The 22,788-nt window shown below is 41.3% G+C and overlaps 1 protein-coding gene across 1 annotated transcript; it reads left to right on the forward strand.

The window, feature by feature from the left end:
- The first annotated feature begins 1,112 nt into the window (after positions 1-1,112).
- On the forward strand, positions 1,113-7,911 carry FAM200C (family with sequence similarity 200 member C). Its single transcript, XM_004285255.4, has 2 exons — positions 1,113-1,533; positions 5,493-7,911. Exon 2 carries the CDS (start codon positions 5,543-5,545, stop codon positions 7,322-7,324), a length of 1,782 nt encoding a protein of 593 aa, XP_004285303.1. The 5' UTR covers positions 1,113-1,533; positions 5,493-5,542; the 3' UTR covers positions 7,325-7,911.
- Positions 7,912-22,788: the final 14,877 nt, after the last annotated feature.

The raw sequence follows: 22,788 nt of genomic DNA on the forward strand, positions 1-22,788 counted from the left end.
TATTATCTCAATTATAGCTGCCTTTTGAGTGCTGGAACTATGTAATGTAGTTTTCACATGCTATCTCCTCAAAAGAATTTCATGGGGTGAGTAATGGATGATATCCATATTTCACAGTAAGCATAAGGACTTAATGAGTCCAGGTGGTTTGCTCAAGTCCTAACAGTAAAAAGTGTTGGGGCCAGAACATAAACCCAAGTCTCTGACTCTAAAGCCTACTCCTTTCTCTAGCATTTAAGGCCCAGGTTTCTGGGCCAAGCTGGTCTTTTGCAATTTCTGTCATTGACAGAAACTTTAAGCAGGCTCTCAATCTTTTTATCAGGTTCACTCTCAATACCTGAAAATAAAGTATCTGTCCCACATTCTTTGACACTTCCCCCTCCCCCAGCCTTGTGGGATGCTTCTCCCAAGACTAACTATACAAAAATGAGTAAAATGTGATTTCATTAAATACCCTCAAAATAGGAAAGAGGGCTATATTTAGATTTGTTTCTTTCAACTTTTTCTCATTTCTACTTTAGGGTTTTTCTCAGCAATCTCTCTAATATGGGTTTATTTCTCTAGGAGTCTGTTGTTAAAAAGAATTTTAAATAAAATTTAAAATCGTTTCTCAAAGATGAATGATGATTCTTAGCAAATTCATCCACATGCTCTAATTAATGGGAAGTGGGGGGAGGGCAACGTGCATGGGCGAGAGGACACAAGCTCAGCCTCCACCATTAGTATGTTACTGGAATGTACAGCTTGTCCCATTTGCCTGAATGTTTAATTTGTAAGTAGAATGCGCTCCCTTCTCTTTTTCCTCATTGATTCCACATAGAAAATGGTTAATTATTGAAGCTTTACAATCGCCAAGCTCAAAGCCTGACAATATAAAATTTTATCTGCAGTGCTTTAGAAAGTAGAACTATGTGGGCTTTACAGGGCCTTCCATTCCCGAGATTCTACGATTCATCCTCTCTGGCAGACACAATAAGCAAAAAATCCCCAGCTCCAAGTCCCCCATCTGAAAAGAAAACCAGCGCGCGTGCTCCTTACTCAGGGCAACGGGGCCCTCAGCCGCTTGCCAGTGCGCCTGCGTGCCGGGATCCGCCTCGCCCGGTCTGCGGGCGGGAAGCCCCCCCCACCCCCGAGAACCCGGATGGGACCCGGCGCGGCTGGAGCGGGGGACGCCGCGGGCGCTGCTGTTTCACCGCGCCCTGCAAGGTCCTGCTCGGGAGTCGGACACGAGGAACCGCCACCTAGACTGGTTCCAGCGCCCGGAGGCTGGGCCCCAGCCTGAGCGGAGAGCGAACTGGAGCCTGAAACGGGCGCCTAAAAGAAGCCCGAGCATCCCTTGGGCCTGCTCCTCTGGCTAGGAGACGGCGGGTGGAGACCGAGCAGAGTCTTCTTCCCGCTCCTCCGGCGTCCTTAGCTCGCCCGGGCCGCCTCCTAAACGCTCCGTCCTTATAATACACCAAGAGGTCCTACCAGTTACGAGCTGGTGTTGTTTACATGCATTCTCATAATTAAACTTCCCAACAGCCCTGTAAGGTAGGTACCATTGTCCTCCCCGGTTGAGGGACTTAAGCTTGGACAGGTCCCAGCCTAAGTGACAAAGGCAGGATCCCAGGCGTTTGCCTCTGGCGCATTTGCTCAGCTATTGCATTCCCATCCCTTCTCTCCTGGCTTTTGCTCTTAACGATGTAAAATGTAATGATTCAATCCTCTGCCTCCCTGGACACCGACACCTACCATGGACGGGCATAGGCGGTGGCCAGGTACAAGTTGGATTGTGTTTGGTTTGGGGTTTTAGGTTTACAACTGCACTTTAGTGTTGTCACTGCTGAAATAGATGTTTTAGCCTTCCTCAGGTATTTCCGTTATGTTAATGTTCACTTGTAACTGACTTTTTTCTCTAAATTGTGATGCTTTTTCGTATCTACCCTTCATAAATTTGCAAAACATTTTACTCTGTTACATCTGGTCTTTCATTCTGCCTCTTCAGATAGCTTTCAACAAACTCTCAAAAGAATCATTCTAAAAACTAATTATGTCTATCTTAATAAGTAAACCTTTTTGATTATTTTACTGTTTATTATGGAAATTTTCCAGCATACATAGAGTGAGAATGGTGTAATGATGTGTACCCATCATCCAGCTTTAGCAGTTACCAACTCAAGGTCAATCCTGTTCTGTTTCCACCCTAGTGTGTGTGTGTGTGTGTGTGTGTGTGTTTGTGTATGTGTGCTGAAGTACTGTATTTCGAAGGAAATCCCAGACATCATTTCACTTGTAAATAACTAAGTCTGTATCTCTAACACTTGTAAATAACTAAGTCTGTATCTCTAACAAATGAAGACCTTTTTTTAACACAACCATACCATTATCACAGTTTCAGTTAACAATAATTCCTTAATAGGGGATGCTTTTTTAATGTTTACATATTTTAGGATATTGTGATTGCTAAATACCACAAAGGAGCAAGTGAAAATTGTGAGTTTCTAAAACACAAGAAAGCCTCCTGGGCAGTAAGTTCATCTTTGAGGGTCTTGAAAATTCTTGCTACCTATTCTCCCTTTTTGAGGGGGATGGAGAAGAATACTATAATTGAGTTTTTCTAAAAATTCTTTTCCAAACAGGTTAATCTTCAATCAGAATATACTTGAGGAGCATAGTCAGAGAGGGGAACAATGGACTCTAAACTCATCCTATAATGATTTCTAGTGAGAAATCATTTGAAGTAAAGCTTTTTCCTTCACTCCCTCTGTTCCCCAAAATATACATAACAGAATACAGAAAGATAAGCATTTTTTATGCTTATGTCATCATTTTGTTATCAGTTAGGCGAGGTTCTAAACACAGTTGGCCCATAGACTCATCACTTGATAAAGGAACGCTTAAGATCAACTCTAAACTTTAAATTGCCTTTACTGACTGGCAGACATCTTCCAATTTTAAACTGACTGACGACAACCATATGGCAGATCAACTTACTAGTTACATAGAAGTGCATTTTACAACTAGTCATTCTTGGCAGAGCCTCTAGAAAGCTAATGCCTTAATATTCTTGGCTTACTTAACTGTGTTTTTTTTTAATGGCCAAAGTGGGCATTTGGATTTAAATGTACTCCTGTTACATTATTTCAGCCACATTCTGTGGCACAGAACTCTGGAAATTTAGGGGATCACTTATTTACGTGGGAGATAGAAAGGTTTTCTAAGGTATATTTGAGTCTACCTGTGGATCACACCTTTACTCATTGCTCAGGAGGGAGAAAGAAAAAAAGGCATGTCTTTCTTTTTAGGTCCCTCAACTTACTTTCTTCTTTTTTTTTTTTTAATTTAAATCTTTTTAATGTTTCATTTATGACTTTTTTTTAGTTTTTATTGGAGTATAGTTGCTTTACAATGTTGTGTTTCTGCTGTACAACAAAGTGAATCAGTTATACATATACATATATCCACTCTTTTTTTAGATTTCCTTCCCATTTAGGTCACCACAGAGCACTGAGTAGAGTTCCCTATGCTATACAGTAGGTTCTCATTAGTTATCTGTTTTATACATAGTACTGTATATATGTCAATCCCAATCTCCCAATTCATCCCACCCTCCCTACCCCACTTGGTAACCATAAGTTTGTTTTCCACATCTGTGACTCTATTTCTGCTTTGTAGATAAGTTCATCTGTACCGTTTTTCTAGATTCCACATATAAGCAATATTATATGATATTTGTCTTTCTCTTTCTGACTTCACTCTGTATGACAGTCTCTAGGTCCATCCATGTCTCTGCAAATGGCACTATTTTGTTCCTTTTGATGGCTGAGTAATATTCCATTGTATATATGTACCACATCTTCTTTATCCGTTCCTCTGTCGATGGATATTTAGGTTGCTTCCACATCCTGGCTATTGTAAATAGTGCTGCAATGAACATTAGGGTGCATGCATCCTTTCGAATTATGGTTTTCTCCAGATATATGCCTAGGAGTGGGATTGCTGGGTCATATGGTAGCTCTATTTTTAGTTTTTTTAAGGAACCTCCATACTGTTCTCCATAGTGGCTGTACCAATTTACATTCCCACCAACAGTGTAGAGGGTTCCCTTTTCTCCACACCCTCTCTAGCAGATTTGTAGATTTTTTGATGACAGCTATTCTGACCAGTGTGAGGTGAGGTATAGTTTTGATTTGCATTTCTCTAATAATTAGTGATGTTGAGCATCTTTTTGTGTATTTTTTGGCCATCCATATGTCTTTTTTGGAGAAATGTTAGGTCCCTCAATTTTCGTAAGAAGTTGTCATCAACTCAGAAAACATAATTGCCTGTTGAAGCATTTAGTGTTTACTTAGCAACCTAGAATATCAGTAAGCTAGGAATTGGCCCGAGGATATGTTTCATTTCTCTAAATCTGTCTATGTACTAGGATGTGTATCAGAATCACCTGGACAGCTTTATTTTAGATTCTTTTGTCCTACTTTTGGAGATGATGATTTATTAATTCTGATGTGGTATAGGGACATGTATACTTTCAAAGGGGCTCCCAATGATTGTGATAGGCATCTCTTGTTAGAGATTACTGTTCTAGGTACTATTCATAAGACTTATCTAAAATACTTATTTAGAATACAGATTTGGGGCCCCTACTCCAGAGCTAGGGAATCAGAATATCTCAGGGTGGGGTCCAAGAATCTGCATTTTCACAAGAGACTTATATGATTCCTCCACTCACTAAACTAGAGAACCACTGCCTTCTACATCCTGTCGTACTGTAATTAAGGCTTTTCTTCTATGAGAGAGCTTTTTCTGAAGTTTCAGTAACAAGAATAGTTGTGTTTCTCCTGAGCAACTTGTTTTGCTTTTTTATATGGACAGTGTGAATCATGGACTGATAGTGTGTATCCTACTTCTGTGTCAAGGGTGGCTTGGTCAGACCTGTTTGAAATTCTCTGCTTAAGTTGGAGTCAAAGCCACTCAAGGATCAAATAGTTTTATAGACCTGTTTAATCCTTAACTATTAGAAAGAACTGGCCACCATGTCAAACTCTGCCCTTCCTTACAGTATTTAGTGAATTACTCCCTTCTCTATTCACTAGTTCATAACTGGGGGTGTGCATACATCCTTGGCATAAGATGCAAAGAAGGGGGTGGTAGTGAGATGCCTTTTCTGGGGATACAAAATGTACCAGATTTGTTTGGAACATACATCATTGAAAACAAATTAAGCCGTAACTGCAATTCATCAATAGAGAATTTATGGGTAATCACAATTTGCATAAGCCCTAATCTCTCATATATAACTTGCTGGCAAGGTATTTATTCCAGGGCTTTAGCTGTGAGTTTGCTAGGTTTAAGTTGGGCTGTCATGCTGTCATGGCTTACTTTGAATTGACATGTTGCAGGATATTTCTTGACATGTACACAGATGACAGGATGGCATGTGATGTGGCTTTGTTTTAATTCAGTTAGCCACTGGTTTTTAATGTCTGGGTTATATTTTACTTCCAAAGCAAAAAATCTGCGACACCTCTGGAATACTACGTGAGAATTTTGGGGTGCCATGTCGAAGAAACGCAAATGGGACGATGACTATGTTCGTTACTGGTTCACCTGCACAACGGAGGTTGATGGAACTCAGCGCCCACAGTGTGTATTGTGTAACTCTGTATTTTCAAACGCTGACCTCCGACCATCAAAACTGTCTGACCATTTTAACAGACAGCATGGTGGTATAGGTGGGCACGATCTCAATAGCCTGAAACATGTGCCAACACCATCTGATCAGAGTGAAACCCTGAAAGCATTTGGAGTTGCATCTCAGGAGGATACCTTACTACAGGCATCATATCAGTTTGCGTATTTATGTGCCAAGGAGAAGAATCCTCATACAATAGCTGAAAAATTAGTGAAACCTTGTGCCCTGGAAATAGCACAAATAGTTTTGGGACCAGATGCACAAAAGAAGCTTCAGCAGGTATCCTTATCAGATGATGTGATCCATTCTAGGATTGATGAAATGAGCCAGGATATCTTACAGCAAGTTCTAGAAGATATCAAAGCCAGTCCTCTTAAAGTGGGTATTCAGCTTGCTGAGACAACAGACATGGATGACTGCAGTCAGCTAATGGCATTTGTGCGATACATAAAGGAAAGAGAGATCGTAGAAGAATTCCTGTTCTGTGAACCATTGCAGTTAACAGTGAAGGGAAAAGCTGTGTTCAATCTGTTCAGAGACTTCTTTTTGAAGCATAAGATAGCACTCGATGTATGTGGCTCTGTTTGTACTGACGGTGCCTCTTCTATCCTAGGAGAAAATTCAGAATTTGTTTCCTGTATGAAAAAAGAGGTACCTCATATCGTGATCACACATTGTTTGTTGAACCCTCATGAACTTGTTACAAAGACACTGCCTACAAAACTGAGGGATGCTCTTTTTACTGTGGTGAGGGTAATAAATTTTATCAAAGGGCGAGCTCCAAATCATCGCCTGTTTCAGGCTTTTTTTGAAGAAATTGGAATAGAGTATAGTGTTCTCCTTTTCCATACTGAAATGAGGTGGCTTTCCCGAGGCCAAATACTTACTCATATTTTTGAAATGTATGAAGAAATAAATCAGTTTCTTCACCACCAAAGCAGCAATTTAGTTGATGGCTTTGAAAACAAAGAGTTTAAAATTCACCTAGCATACCTTGCAGATTTATTCAAACACCTAAATGAACTTAGTGCATCTATGCAAAGGACTGGAATGAACACAGTATCAGCTAGAGAGAAGTTGTCTGCTTTTGTTAGGAAGTTTCCATTTTGGCTAAAACGAATTGAGAAAAGAAATTTTACCAACTTTCCTTTTCTTGAAGAAATTGTTGTTTCAGATAATGAAGCAATATGCATTGCAGCTGAAATAACAGTGCACCTGCAACAGTTGAGCAACTTCTTCCACGGATATTTCTCTGTTGGAGATCTTGATGAGGCAAGTAAATGGATACTGGATCCATTTCTTTTTAATTTGGACTTTGTTGATGATGGCTATTTAATGAAAAATGATCTTGCTGAATTACGAGCTAGTGGCCAAATCCTAATGGAATTTGAGACAATGAAGCTTGAGGATTTCTGGTGTGCTCAATTCACAGTGTTTCCAAGCCTAGCAAAGACAGCTCTAAAAATCCTTATACCGTTTGCAACTACATATCTTTGTGAGTTGGGATTTTCATCACTCTTGCATTTTAAAACAAAGTCCAGAAGCTACGTGAATATGAGTGATGACATCCGTGTGGCTATTTCAAAAAAAGTTCCTCGTTTCTCAGACATCATTGAACAAAAACTACAGCTACAGAAGTCACTGTAAGCTGATAGACTTTTTCAATGTATAATTTTTAATATATTCTTAATGCCATTGTAAAATTAAGTTATAATTCTGTCTCTTTTATATTTATGATATACCAAATCCTTTAAAAGTTTAGCATTTTTAACTTTTAATTTTCACGTGAGATGTGAAAATATGTTTTGAGAATAAAAGCACAAGCAACAGAAAAGATTAAGTGCTGCTGATACATAGAATTCTTCTAAGTATGTTTAACCTTTTGATGTGATACATAAAAAAAGACACTCGAGCACTACAATATCCAAGCTAAATGGTACAATAGGCTACGAATAGAGCCAAGAGAAAAAGACCTCCCAGAACATGCATCTCATGTTAAAAGTCAAAGGATGAAATGACAGACTGAGTCCTCCCATGTCCTTGAGGGCTGTTTTGGGGAGGTTAATGAAATCAGAAGAGGATTATGAAATGTTATAGTGAGAGAAGGGATGGCCCTAGTTAATGTAAGATTTATTTTTAAATGTATTCTTTGGAGTTAGTCTCACAATGTCCTTTCCTCTTAGTTCCTATGCTCTAAATTCCATGACATTAATAAACATCCTAATATCCTGTTAGTCACTCTTTGTCTTCTTTTACATTACATCCAGACTCCAAGTCATCAGGGCTGCTGAAGAGGAGATCCCAGAGCCCTATTTGAGAGATTCTAATTTAACTGGTCTGGACAAGATCAAGGATCTTCATTCTTAACCAGCTTTCCATATGGTTCCAATGGATACTTTGGTCCTCTCACCTCATCTTATTTTTCCTACACTTATTTTTCCTTTACCCCAGTTTCCTCACTTATTTTACACCTTGTGCTGTATGCATTTTTCTAAGATAGTTCAAAACTTTTGAATGGATCAGAATATAAATACTAAAGAAATTAACATGAAGTCACTGTAGTAATTCAGGGCCACCAAAAAGCTCCCCATGGGAATCTAGGTTAATATACTTTCCTGGATGATAATTTGGCTAGATTTATTTTTAAATGTGAATAAACTAACATTTTTTATTTCAAAATTTAATGTTTTATCCAAGTACAATATGCTCAAGGCTGGAGAAGAAATGAGCCCTATAATGAAAAGCCACAGTCCCCTTCCTACCCAGTTACCTTAACCATTTCTGCTTTAACATTTTATGGTCCCACCCATATATCTAAGTAATATGATACCAAATACATAGGCCAGTTTTGATTTATCAGATTTAGAAGTTATGTGTTGACTCCTCTAGATAATAGGTAAGGACTGAATTTATAAAACATCCATCTCCTCTCCTACTACTTCCAATTTTTTTGTTATCATAGTACTAATTTTCATTCCTCTTGATGCTTCATAGCCCTTTGATTGAGGATTTTTCCCTCTAGGAATTTATCACATGGAAAGAATCAGGGGTATCCACAAAGTTTATAAGGTGGGTAATCATAGCACTTTTGAAATTTTTTTTTTAAACTTGAAGGGGAATGAAGTCCAACTATCAAATTTAGATGCCACTTGAGTACACAAATTGAATTTTATATTTCCTACACAAAACTAAACTTTATCACTGTCCATCAAAATGCTTTATCAATAAATATAAATACATGCCTTCTTTTCTATAAAAATATAGTTAGAAAATGTAAGTCCTAATTTTTCCCAGTATAATCTGACATCAAGAGCAGTGGAGGAAATTTCCAAAGCTAATACAGGAATAAATCTGGAAGAGTATGTATAAAGTTTAATATGTATCCATATCTAAAGATAGGAAGGAAGTAGGAATGGGAGCAAGGGTATGAATGAAGCCTGGGACCTAACAATACAATAGCAAGATTAGGATGAAATGCCAAAAGCAAACGACCCGAGATAGCCAGTCTTTTGTTAGGTCCACTACAGTTTTCTCTTAGACTGAATTCATTAGTTTCTGCTCTGAAACAAAAACCCAAAGGACACTTTAAAGGAAATGGCTAACCGAGTTTTTAATTCTTTTTCAAATTCTACAGCAGTTCATTTTCCCCTGATCAAATGAATGAGACTGCTGTGTCTGATAAAATGAAGAGGAAACTTAGATTTTTTTTTTTAATTTAAAAAATCTCCCACAGTGGTACATATATTGGCATATATAAGTCCTATGTGTTCGTTTCTTTTTCTTCCAAGGAAGACATAATTGTTTTTCTTATATTTTCATAATATGAGGTCATTGATAAATTGCAAAAAGGAGTCAAAACAGTATAAATAATAATCTTTATGACCAGCAGATGTCACTCTCAGTGCATGACTGGTTGAAAGCAAACTTACTCTCATTACAGATTTTCCCAAATACCTGATTTTAAACATCTCTAGAAAAGGGATTAGTAGCTCAAATTAAAAATGCCCCACCTGAGCCTCTGGTGGTGACAAAATTGGTGACAACTCTCATGGAGCCAATAACTACCAGCCTGCAAGAAATCATTGAGAAACAGTGGGAAAGAGAAGATAAAAAGGGCTTTTTGCTTAAAACTGACTTGACCACGTGGATTTTTGACATCTTGGCTGCCTTCCTAAGCCACCAAAAGCCACTTGAAGTGAATGGATAGGTCAGTGTTTTCAGACAATCCAATGGGAATCAAAACCAAATAGACTTATACTTTTAAAGGGTGAACTTTATGATATGTAAATTACATCTCAGTTTTTTTTTTAATAGGGTCTGGATATTTATAGTTTAAACTATAGTTTATTTATAGTTTATTTATATTATAGTCTTTAGCATTAAATTATACCAAAATATTGTAAGCTTGGCTTTAATATCTACCAAGCATTTAGAAAAACTTGAAGCTTTCGAAGGCTACCTTAATTTGAAGGACTGTATAAGGTAATTGTCGAATTCATTGTATTTTGTACTTTATTTTCTGAGAGTACTTTCTGAGAACCTAAGGTTATTTCCCTTTCATTTCACAGTTTTGCTCTAAGTCTTACTCTAACACAGAAATGGATTCCAGTCCTGTCTCAGCTACTTACTAGCAGGTTAAACTCGATAGCCCTCAGCATATAGGAGTCAAGAGGTCTGGCAGACCAGTCATCTCTTATTTTGCCCTGCTCAGCATTGATTCAATCATTCACTTGCTTCTTTTAATAGCACCCTTATTTTTCTTTAAGGAACTTTCCTTACCACCCTGTCAGTCTGTATGGCCCCATCCTGGCTAATTAGAGTCAGCTCCAGTACTTTGGTGGAATTAATGGGAAAGATGCTATACTTGCTAAACTAGCAGGATGTGAGTCTGGAGCTTCCAGTGATCAACCTTGCTGCCAGACGGTGAAGCCAACAGAGACAAAGCCAAGAAAGGGAAAGAGATTCCTTATGACATTGCTTCCACACCTAAATGCAGTCATACTTTTTTACTTTTCAGTTATATGGGCTAATTCCCTCTTTTGCAGTTTCCTGTCACGTGCAACCAAGAGACTTACTTCATATACTTGGTTTCCAATCTTACTTATTATGAATGGCTAATGGGAAAGTTTTGACTCCATTAATTTTACCGTGTGATTTTGAACAACTCTTACCTGTCCTGGGCCTCAGTTTTTCTCCCCTATAAGATGAAACAGACAAGTTTTCTCTAGAGAACCTTTTCATTTTTTTCTACAGGTCATATTTCATTCACTTAATTTTGGTGGTGTGACATAGTAGATAGAACCTTTCCTAGATATAAAAAGAAAAATAGACTTTTTGTTGTTTATTTTTTTGTTTTGTTTTGATTTTTTTTTTGTAATGGCATCAGCTTGGTTTCTGGAGCAATCACAGTTCTATGTATCATTTCCTTCTACTATAATTTTGGAGACTTTCGCCCTTTATCAGGTTTTTTTATTCTGGTACTGATATTTATCCAGATTTTCAGGAGACCTTATCCCTAATGCTTTATTATGAAAGGTCTCAAATATACCAAAAAGTTGGAAGAGTAATACAATGAACACCTATATGGCTGTTTTCTAGATTCAAAAAGTGTTAACATTTTGCTATAGCTATCTGTTTATATAAATGTATAGGTATCCATGTATCAAACAGGATCCAGTAAGATCAGAAACTGTACCAATTTTTAAATAAAAGGAATCTACAGTGAAGAATCATTGGCCAGGTATTGGAGAACTTAATAGGCAAAGGGGGATACTGAGGTGTCATAGAGATAGTAAATGCAGGAAACAGCATCACTAGGGCTAGATGAACAAGAAAAGAGGCTGGCATTATTAAAATGTGAAAGCTTGGATGAGGGGTCCCTTGGAAGTGAGACTCCAGTGTCTGAGGAAGAGGCCCTGCCTGACTGGTATTACTGTCTTAGGAGCTCAAAAGTCTGAAGAATGGGTGCCAGCCTGCTGATGCTGCCGTCTCTGAGCATGTAGGATGAGGCGGCTCTGGAAGTGTGAAAACGCTGAAAACTTAAACCAACTGCTGCTCCTAAACTAACTCTCACTGCCCGAGTGAAGAACCACTGCAGGGAGGATACTGTCAGCAGTAGGAAGCAAATGAGGACGGAGTAAATCCCTGGTCCTTCCGCTACGTTTCCACCATGTCTCTTGCACCCCTTATTTGCAGAGCCTAACAGAAAGCTAGGTGATAAAGAAATGTACTTTGTGAGGTCCCAGCCGCAGCATGACAAAGCAGATTACAGGACATGGGTGGGTCTGAAGCTGAAAGACAAGAGCTTAGTAACCAGCACAGCCCATCTCTTTGGCCAGTCATCCTTCTATCCATAATTGAATTTCTATACAATAAACATAGGTTTGTGGTTCTCTTAAGAGGTAACTATCTCTGTACAAATAAAGATGCTCTTACCTTCTCTCCAGAATGAGGAAAACACAGCCTCAGCTCCTCAAATTTAGTAACAGTGCCATTAATTATTCTGTTGCCTAATGACTAGCCCCAACCACCAAGGTTTGTTTTGTTTTTTTTTTGTGGGATTGAGGGGGTATAGAAGAAGTCTCCAGGTGTAAGTCGCATCTATATCACTGTTACAGTAAACAATGATAACAAATTGATACAAACCACCCTGAAACTCCTCAGATACACGGTTAGAAAGCGACACTATTCATCAGGACATGCCATGCCTTGACCAGACCAATTTCAGGCCCACTGGCATTAACCCCACAGCACTAGCCAAATACGGTCAGCCAGCAGTATCAACTCCCAGTTCAGTGGAAACACTGTTACGTCCTTTGGTGAAAGCATTTCTCCCTTGGGAACCGAGACTTCCAAAATATCAAGAGTCACAGTCACAGCAATGGGAAGCAAAATTTCTGTGAATTATTAGGTGCCCATCCCTTGATTCCCAGACCAATGTATTCTGGCTTGGGGGATTAAAAAAAAAGAAGTATATTCATAGGTTACCAATTCAAAGCACATTTGCATCCTACAAGATAGAACTTTATCTTTTTAGATTCTTTTCTCCCAGTTGCAAGTAACTGAGTATTAAGTAGCTCATTCTATCATTCTAACAGACCAGGTGCCTCTGAGTGATGAAGTACATGACAAGACCAGTAAGTTCCATAGGTGTCAGTCTGTTGCCACACTCTGTTATGAACTGAATGTCTGTGTTCACCCCCAAATTCATATGGTGAAATCCTAAGCCCCAGTGTGTGACATCTGAAGATGTGCCTTTGTGAGGAGGTAGTTAGGTTTAGATGGAGTCATGAGGGTGGGAGCCTGGCCCAGTGGGATTAATGCCTTTATGAAACGCTTGCTCTCTCTCTGGCGCATAAAGAGGTCATGTGAGCACACAGAAAGGTGGCGGCCTCCTACAAGCCAGGAAAAGAGGCCTCAGGATTAAACCTACCTTGCCACACCTTGATCTTGGATTTATCAACCTCCATAACTGAGAAGTTTCTGCTGTTTAAGCCACCCAGTCTGTGGTATTTTCTTATGGCAGCCCAAGCAGACTAACATACACTCCTTTGTACATCAGAAACTTCACCAAGGTGGATGAGTCCCTGAATTTTTATGAGGTTTATTTCCCACTCTCTGGCTCACATGCATTTTACTAAGGCATCTAAAGTACTTGCTTCTACCTTCTTATCAGATGCCATCTGTATGTCATCAGTGAAGTGGACAAATTTGATGATCTGTGAAATGTCAAGATTATCAAAATCTCTGCAGATTAGATTATCACAGACATTAAGTCGATGTAGCCCTAGGGCAGAACTGTGAAGGTGATCTCTTGGTTCTGCAAGGTGAAAACAACCTGCTTGCGTTATTCACTGAAATTGATATAGAGGGGGAAAAAGTATTTGCCAGGTCACTAATGGTATACGAGTTGCCAAGGGTTATGCTGACTCTCTTTCGTAGAGGTACACATCTGGAACAGTAGCTGCAACTGGAGTCATTATCTGTTAAGTTTGCAGTAATCCATAGTCAATCTCCAGATCCAACAACCTTCTGCACAGGAAAAGCAGGTGAATTTAAATGGGGATGTGACAGATATTAAGCCTATGATGGTGGCACTAATCCCTGCAGTTTCCTCCAGGAATGTGGTGTTGATTTTGGTTTACTACCCTGGTAGGGAAGGGAACTTCTAGGGACTTCTACTTGTCCCTTTTTACCATAATAGGCCTCACTCCATGGATCAGAGGGCAAATCTCGGGGTTCTGCCAGGAATTGAATATATCTATTCCAATTACACATTTAAGAAGTAGAGATATAACCACTGGGTTCACAGACCTACTAGGCTCTCTGTAATTTTAGCTTGGGCCAATACTCCATTCATTATCTGACCACCACCAGTTCTCACTTTGACTGGTGGACCATCGTAGTATTTTGGTCCCAGGAATTAGCATCAATTCAGGGCCAGTGCCTATTATTTAATCCCTAAAAGATCTGAGGCTTTCCTTTTTTCATAATACTAAGTTACCTAATAAAGACTGCAGGTTTCTGGGGAAGTCTTGGAGGAAGTCTCTAGTATATACTTGTGGCAGTGTCATGGAGTTCTTAAGGGAACTCAGCATGTCCTTCAATCAAGGGGCTCTGGATCTGACAACTGGCTTAGGTCTGGAAGCTGGAGGAGAGGTTATGACTCTCTCTGTAGTGACTTTAGTCAGATTTCTGGGCACCAGCCCTAGGGTTTTTCATTACATAGATCAAGCAATGTTTTAGTAGACTGCCTATCTATTCCATTCCTAGATCTACTGTACCATTTAGCTACTGTATTAGGGTTCTCCAGAGAACAGAATCAGTAGGATTGACTGACTGATTAGAAGGAATTGTCTCACATAATTATAGAGGCTGGTAAGTCCAAAATCTGCAGGGTGGGCCAGTAGGCCAGAGAGCCAGGAGAGCCAATGCTGCAGTTCCAGTCCAAAGACAGCCATCTACAGAATTCTGTCTTGCTTGGGGGTAGTCATTTGGTTCTATTCAGGTTTCCAGCTGATTGGATGAGGCCCACCCACATTTTGGAGGGCAATCTACTTTACTCAAAGTCCACCACTTTAAATGTTCATCTCATCCAAAAACATCCTCACAGAAACACCCAGAATAATGTTGGACCAAATATCTGGGCACTTGATGACCCAGTCAAATTGACACATAAAATTAACCCTCACAGCTACTATCAACAATCCCTGTGGATCAAAACATTCTGATTTCCATTTTGTCTCTGCTGGGCATTAAGTGCATCCACCTTCTCTCTCATGACTGAACACTGCCACTTGGCTTCAGCTACTCCAGGATCCTATCGACCCCACTGAAATCAATGAACTGATCTCAGTGGCAGCATCTTCTACCATCATGCAAGCCCACAGAGAAAAGCCACCACAGAGATTACCAAGGATATCAGTGATCTCCTCACTAATGTATTGCTCAATATCTCAGGGAATGAGTGTTCTCTGGGCCCTCTTCAACCATATAGTTGGGGGGGGGGTAAGTGGGTGAGGGAAGTTCAAAGGTCACACGTGATAAGTTTAGCAACATTTCTATCTCCCCAAGTCTTTTAATTCCTTTCTCTACATTGTGCCAGGGAAGTTCTGGGATCTCAAACTCATTATATGTAGGTCACTGTTGAGTTCAAGTTATCCAAGTAAGTAAATTCTTATATGAGCTAACATATTAAATCCAGAATCCCTGATACATACACCCATATCAGTAGATTTGGCCTGTTACATTCTGCCTTTTTCCATCTAATGCTCTCAGAATCCCATTCCCACATATATTCACCTGGTTTCTGCCTATACAAATTAGAAAAATCTTCCAGTTCTTTTGGATTATAAGTTCTTCCCTCCAGGTTCAGACTTTGTACTTGTTCCCTTGGAATATGCTGGATCTGACCCTGGTTATGGGTCTAGTGGCAGCAAGGAGTGGTGGGGTAGGTCTTGAAGAGTACAGGCATCTCCTTGAAAGTCACCTGTCTCTGGTGAGAGTATTACAAGGACTTCAAGCAAAGGAAACCTAATCTCAGACACAGAAGGTGAAGGCATGGAAGGCTCAGAGTGACTTAGGAGTTCAGATTCTCAGTTTCATCTGTGTCCACGCAGATGTCCTCATTCCAAGTCCTGGGGACACTCCCAACCCTCATCCTAACTTTCACTGAGAGACATAGGCTGTGAGCTCAATTTACATTAAATTCTACAACCATCACAATTAAATCTTGTGTCTGAATTTGCAGCTCTAACAGATTTGCGATACTTTTAGAGCTGCCATAGAATCTCTGTAGTTCTCTGACCAGGACTTGGGCTGAGACTTTAAAGGGCTGAGTGTGTTGTTTTCTTTCTGTACACACTCCAGAGCACTCAGAAGGAGGCATCCCGCTCCACAGTCCCTGTAGGTCGTCATTATTCCCAGCAGCCACTTGGTCCCCCAAGGTACCTGCTTCAGGAGGTTCTTTATCACAATAATCTACAGCCAATAATTAGATTAATCAGGGCCACTCCATGCCATGAGTTACTAGCATCCCATTTCCATGACAAGGAGCTCAACATTGCATTCAAGTCTAAAGACAAACCCAAATACCTAAAAAAAGGGTCTGTTTCCTGAGACTCCTAGTTCCAATTTCTGTATCAGTCAAGGTTCAGTCAGGAGACACAAACTCCACCAGTTACTTTTGCAGAGAAAATTTAATATAAAGAACTGTGAACCAGGTATCGGAGAACTGGAAAGGTAAAAGGAATACTGTATAAACACAGAAAGCAGTTACCATCCCTAGGGCTGGGAGAAGAGCTCGGGATTAATAGAATTTAGAGGCTTGGACGAAGGGTCCCATGGAGCTGGGTTAGAGAAGGCTTTGCCAGCTGATACAGGTATATCTGAAGACAGGCTGTATTCTGAGACTGTGGAAAAAATGTAAACCTAAACCAGCTGCTCCTACAGGAAATAACTTTCATTGCCAGGGTGAGGAACTGTTGCTCAGGCAGGCTGAGAGTAACAGGAAGCAAAACAGAAAGAAGCAAGCAAGCTCTTTGTGGCTCCTCTAGACTTCCAGTCCCCTTCTAATGCCCCCTATTGGCAGACTAACAGAAGGCCCGCTGGCAAAGAAGAAATGTGATTTGCAAAGTCCCAGCCCTTACATCACATAGCTGAGTTTGAAGGTAAGACTATAGCTTAATAACCAACTCTGTTTTGTATGTGTGTGTGTGTGTGGGGGGGGGGGGGGTTCATGTGTGTGAGTGTCTGTGCATTCATGTGTGTTTTCTGAACCATTTTAAAGTAACTTCCCAACACCATGTGTCTTCTCCCCTCCATACTTCAGCATTGCATCTCCTAAGAATAAGGACATTATCCTATATAACCACAAAACCATTATTCACACACAAGAAAATTAACAATAATTCCCTAATATGTCTAATAATCAGACCATATTCAAAGTTCTTCCAATTGCCCCCAAAATATCTTTTATTCCTAATTTTTTGAACCACCTTTTAATATTTCCATGACATTTAACATTTTAAAGAATGTCCCACTCTCTGAATTGACTGTTTTCTCCTGTGTTGTTTAACTAGTTTCTCTATTCCCTATACTTTCTGCTAATCAGAGGTTAGGTGTGAAGGCTTAATTATATTCAGGTTAAAACCCTGGATGTATCATATAATGTCAGGTTTTATGCCCTTGGTAATGCTAAATTTCCCTACTTGGTTAACAGCGTGGCCGCCACATCTCTCCATTATAAAGCTACGTTTTTCCCTTTGAGGTTTTTTAAGAGTGTGTTTTATTTTTAATATGTAAAACAGGCATCTGGTAAATTGAGACAGTACAGTGAAGGCTGTACCTCCCACCCCATCTCAGCTCCACAGTTCTCCTCCAAGACACAGCCAAGGCTACCAGGCTACATGTCTTCAAATTGTGGTTACACATAAACGTGTGTGTGTGTGTGTGTGTGTGTAACCTTTTTCCTTCATAAGCAGTAGCACGGTAGACACACTCTTGTATGCTTTAATGTTTTAAATTTTTTATCATACCCATAATAAATTAAGTGGATGAGACATGTAGAGTTAAGTGTCTTCTGAGTATTATTTAAAAGAAATGTGTAGAAGTCTTTTAAAACACAGATTTTGAGAAATTAGTCTCCTTCCACTTCACAACAGCTAACAGATAAAACATTTCTTTTAGCCACTAGCTAAATCTCATTTATGCAGTTTCATCAAGGCTCATTTCCTCAGTCTGGGATTTCTGCTTTTCATCTCAGCCAAAAGGCGGGGATAGACCCTATGTTTCTCATATTCCCTCCCAAAATTATGCTGGCAAAGCATGGCAAAGCCTTTATTTCTATACTCATTCATAGGTTACTTTCTCTAAGCTTGATTCTACAAAGCACAAGCCTCTAGACCTTCTTAGCAGAGCATCTCCCTCAAATCAAATGTCTGTTCATTTCTGATCCACATACTGAGTTGAGAAACCTCATCAAGAGAGGTTTTTGCATGAGGTTCCAAAATGAAGTCTCTCCAACTGAAGCCTTTCAAGCTACATCTGGAAACTGGCTGAATCTTTTCTGGGTCATTTCCCCTAGAATATAAGTGGTGTCTATTTTGGTCTGACTTCATTTGCTCTGGGATTGTAGCTGTCTCAAGGCCTTTAACTCTTCCGAAACCTCAGGCCAGAAGAGCTTCTTATAACTCTCTGGTTCTTCTTTTCCTTCCCGTGAAAACTACTCTGCTTGTTGAAGCCCTCTGCCCAGCTAAACACTGTCTAGAAGAAGGAACTTATGCCTGGGCGAGATATGAGCTCTCATTCCAACTCTGCCCCTCGCCCACTGTGTAACCTTGGGAAGATGGCCCTGCTTCTGGGCCTCAGCTCCTTCGACTATACAATGGGGAAAATACTTGTCCCAAACTTGGAAGACTGCAAGAGACTGTTCTTTGAAAATGTTTTTTTAAAAAGAAAGCCTATAATTGTTGGGGGTTTATTATTATTAACTCCCTAAACTCTCTGCCACATCCCCAGATCTGGCTCATCCATCACAGCAAAGGAAGAATTTCTAAAAACTGCAATACGGCATTTCCTTATTTTTTATTTTATTGGGGGGAGGAGTGTTGAGTAAGTAAAAGATTTCCATTGTTTTAAAAATCAAATTGTTCAGGCTTCCCTGGTGTTGCAGTGGTTAAGAATCCGCCTGCCAATGCAGGGGACACGGGTTCGAGCCCTGACCCGGGAAGATCCCACATGCCGCGGAGCAACTAAGCCCGTGCGCCACAACTACTGAGCCTGCGCTCTAGAGTCTGCAAGCCACAACTACTGAAGCCCGCACCTAGAGCCCGTGCCCCGCAACAAGAGAAGCCACCACAATGAGAATCCCGCGCACCACAACGAAGAGTAGCCCCCACTCGCTGCAACTAGAGAAATGCCACGTGGCAACGAAGACCCAACGCAGTCAAAAATTAATTAATTAATTAATTTTAAAAAATCATGGAGGGGCTTCCCTGGTGGCGCAGTGGTTGAGAGTCCGCCTGCCAATGCAGGGGACACGGGTTCGTGCCCTGGTCTGGGAGGATCCCACATGCCGCGGAGCGGCTGGGCCCGTGAGCCATGGTCGCTGAGGCTGTGCGTCCGGAGCCTGTGCTCTGCAACGGGAGAGGCCACAACAGTGAGAGGCCCGCGTACCACAAAAAAAAAAAAAAAAAAATCATGGTTCCAGTTTTCTTTAAAAAAAAAAAAAAAAAAAATTGTTCCAAAAGACCTAAGCGAAAAAATACGCCTCTCTCTTACTGCTGTTTTCCAGTCCCTCTCTCCAGAGACAACGTCTGCTGTTGCAATTTTTTGTATATCCTCCTAGGGCTAAATTGTGTTCATACAAACATGTGTGTCTGTGTTTTCCTCACCTCTTCTTTTTTTTTTTTTTTTTTTTCGCGGTACGCGGGCCTCTCACTGTTGTGGCCTCTCCCGTTGCGGAGCACAGGCTCCGGACGCGCAGGCTCAGCGACCATTGCTCACAGGCCCAGCCACTCTGTGGCATGTGGGATTTTCCCAGACCGGGGCATGAACCCATGTCCCCTGCAACGGCAGGCAAACTCTCAACCACTGCGCCACCAGGGAAGCCCCCACCTCTTCTTTTTTTAATTTGAATGGTAGCAAACTATACACACTGTTCTGCTTCTTATTTTTCTCACTAAACAATATGTCTTGAAGATAATTCCATAATAGTACAAAGAGTTCTGCCTCTATGTATGTATGTATAATGATTAATTAGTCCCCTATTACTTGGCATTTAGATTGTTTCCAGTCTTTTATTAGTTCAAACAAGGTTGCAATGGATATCCTTATGCACACTTCCAAGAAATAATTACAGGAAATAGAACAGCTATATTAAAAAATAAGTTGTGGGACTTCCCTGGTGGAGCAGTGGTTAAGAATCCGCCTGCCAAGGCAGGGGACACGGGTTTGCTCCCTGGTCCAGGAAGATCCCACATGCCACAGAGCAACTAAGCCCGTGTGGCACAACTACTGAGCCTGCGCTCTAGAGCCCAAGCACCACAACTACTGAGCCCGTATGCCGAAATTACCGAGCCCGCGTGCCGCAATTACTGAGCCCGCGTGCTGCAACTACTGAAGCCCGCGCGCCTAGAGCCCATGCTCCGCAACAAGAGAAGCCACCGCAATGAGAAGCCCAGCAACGAAGACGCACAGCAACGAAGCCCAGCAACGAAGAACACAGCTCGCAGCAACGAAGAGTAGCCCCCGCTCGCCACTAGAGAAAGCCTGTGCACAGCAACGAAGACCCAACGCAGCCAGAAAAAACAAAATTGTGTATTTTAAATTTTTATAAATCCGCAAAACTTTCCTTACAGTTCAACTATCATCTTGTTTCATTCTAAGTGATATAATACTCAGAGCAGCCAGCCTTCACTCCAACATCATGCTCTTTCCATGCAAAGGCAGCAAGTCCCGTCTACTAACAGCTGTCTCCCAGTGCTGCCACATTAGTAAGACCCCATCTGGAATTATCTCATTCTGGAGACTTCACAGCCCCAAAGTCCCTTGTTGAAAGTAAGCACTGACAACTTGGATCTTGGCCATTAGCAGTTTGGAATGATTCAACATCGTTTTTAAACGCTCTTCTGTACCCAAACCAGAGAAAGGAAAGGTTGAAAAAGACATACAGGAAGACTAGGAAGGCCCGCATTTTAGTAATGCACGTAAGTCAAAAGATCTTGGGGAAAAAAAAAAAAAAAGATCTTGGACTTGGCCTTGACTCCACAACTGACTACTAAGTCACTGAATGTCTCTGGACCTCTTCATCCTTGTGTATGAAATGAAGACCATGGACCAAATTATTTCTCAGGACCCTTCCTCCTTTGAGATTCTGAAGACTCACATGCAGCGTATGTTGGGGGCACTTGTCCCAACCTCACCATATTCAAAAAGCAAAAGATGTCATGAATTAGTACATGATTAATATCGAAATGGGTGGTACAACTGAGAAGATTTAGACGGTGGCGCGCTGGTAAACAGGCTGAGGTGGGAAAAAGAGAGCCTTGATTTGTAGTATTTGTGGATTTCTGTGGTGTAATTATTCTCACTATGATGATTTCAAATGGCAGCATGACGTCACTAAACTCAAAGTTGGGAAGAGAGGCACAGAACTGGCTGCTGGCTCCAGAAAACCAACAATTACGGATTCAAAGCAAGCATTTTCTTCAGACTGTCCTGTGTTGAAAGGATTTCATGAAAGAGGAGAGATTTGAACCAAGCATTGAAGGAAACTACATTAGGACTCTTTCCGTAGTAACTGACGGAAACAATCCAAACTAGCTTAAAGAGAGAGAGAGAATAAACGAATGTGAATGCTTTAGCACAAGTCTCTGAACTAAGGGCTCTAATAATGTGCTCACAGAACTCTCCCTCCACCTCTCAGTTCTTCTTGAATCTGCTCCTACTTGTGTATTGATGTCATTGTCTCCTGCCATAAGCAGGCTCTCTCCAAATGGCAGGCTCCCTGCCGGTGGCAGCCCAGGGCTCTGTACTTACAGTTAACAATTCAGAAGAAAAGAGGGCTGTGTCACGGAAAGCCCATGGAAAGACTGGCTGGCTCTGCTTGGGTCTCACATCCACCATCTGGGCTCTTAACTGGGCACAGGAAAGGGTACCTGGTCCACATGCCTGGGCAGGCAGAGCACTCTTCCTCTACCACTCAAAACACATGAGTCACCCAGTACAAATTCCCCAAAGGACAGAGGGATGCTGGGCAGAGAAAAGCCATGCATTTCTAGTAGACATATGGGTAAGGCTTTGTGGAAGACAGGTAATAGTTAGAGGGAACTGCTTAAGGGGAGGTACAGAAACATAAAGGTGCATTCAGGAGCCAGCAAGAAGACCACCTGACCAAAGGAGGGCTACCCACGGGGCAGCAGTTCTCAAAGGAGGGCGATGTTGCCCCTCTCAGAACATTTGGCAATGTCTGAAGATATTTTTGGTTGTCGCAACTAGGGGCAGAGGCCTAGTATTGTCATCTAGAGCAGCGGTCCCCAACCTTTTTGGCACCCAGGGGCCGGTTTCGTGGAAGACAATGTTTCCATGGACCGGGACGGTGGGCAGGGGGGTTGGTTCAGGAGGTAATGCGAGTGATGGTTCAGGCGGGAATGGGAGCGATGCGGAGCGGCAGATGAAGCTTCGCTCGCTTGCCCGCTGCTCACCTGTGCGGCTTGGTTCCTAACAGGCCACGGACTGGTAGTGGTCCGTGGCCCGGGGGTTGGGGACCCCTGATGTAGAGGGTAGAGGCCAGAGGTAAAGACTAAACATCCGACAAGGCACAGGACAGTCCCCACAAGGAAGACTCATCCAGCACCAGATGTCAACAGTGCCGAGGCTGAGGAACGCCGTCACACAGGAAAAACAGGAGACATGTCTGGGAAGACGTCAAATCATAGAGGGCTTTCAGTTAGTGAGGCTACAGAAAGGCTACAGAGTCGAGGCATCATCCTATGACTGTTACACAGGGAGCATAGGAAGATGTTGAGATAGGTTAATGTAGCTCTCATACACTCTGCTCCTTCTGCTGACGCCTCTCCCCCTCCTTCTCTGCCACCTTGGCACAGCTGGCC

This window comes from Orcinus orca, chromosome 3, assembly GCF_937001465.1.
Source record: "Orcinus orca chromosome 3, mOrcOrc1.1, whole genome shotgun sequence".
Classification (NCBI taxonomy): domain Eukaryota; kingdom Metazoa; phylum Chordata; class Mammalia; order Artiodactyla; family Delphinidae; genus Orcinus; species Orcinus orca.

Excerpts from the sequence above, each read along its gene's own strand:
- FAM200C (XM_004285255.4), top strand. The coding sequence starts at position 5,543 with ATGTCGAAGAAACGCAAATGGGACGATGACTATGTTCGTTACTGGTTC.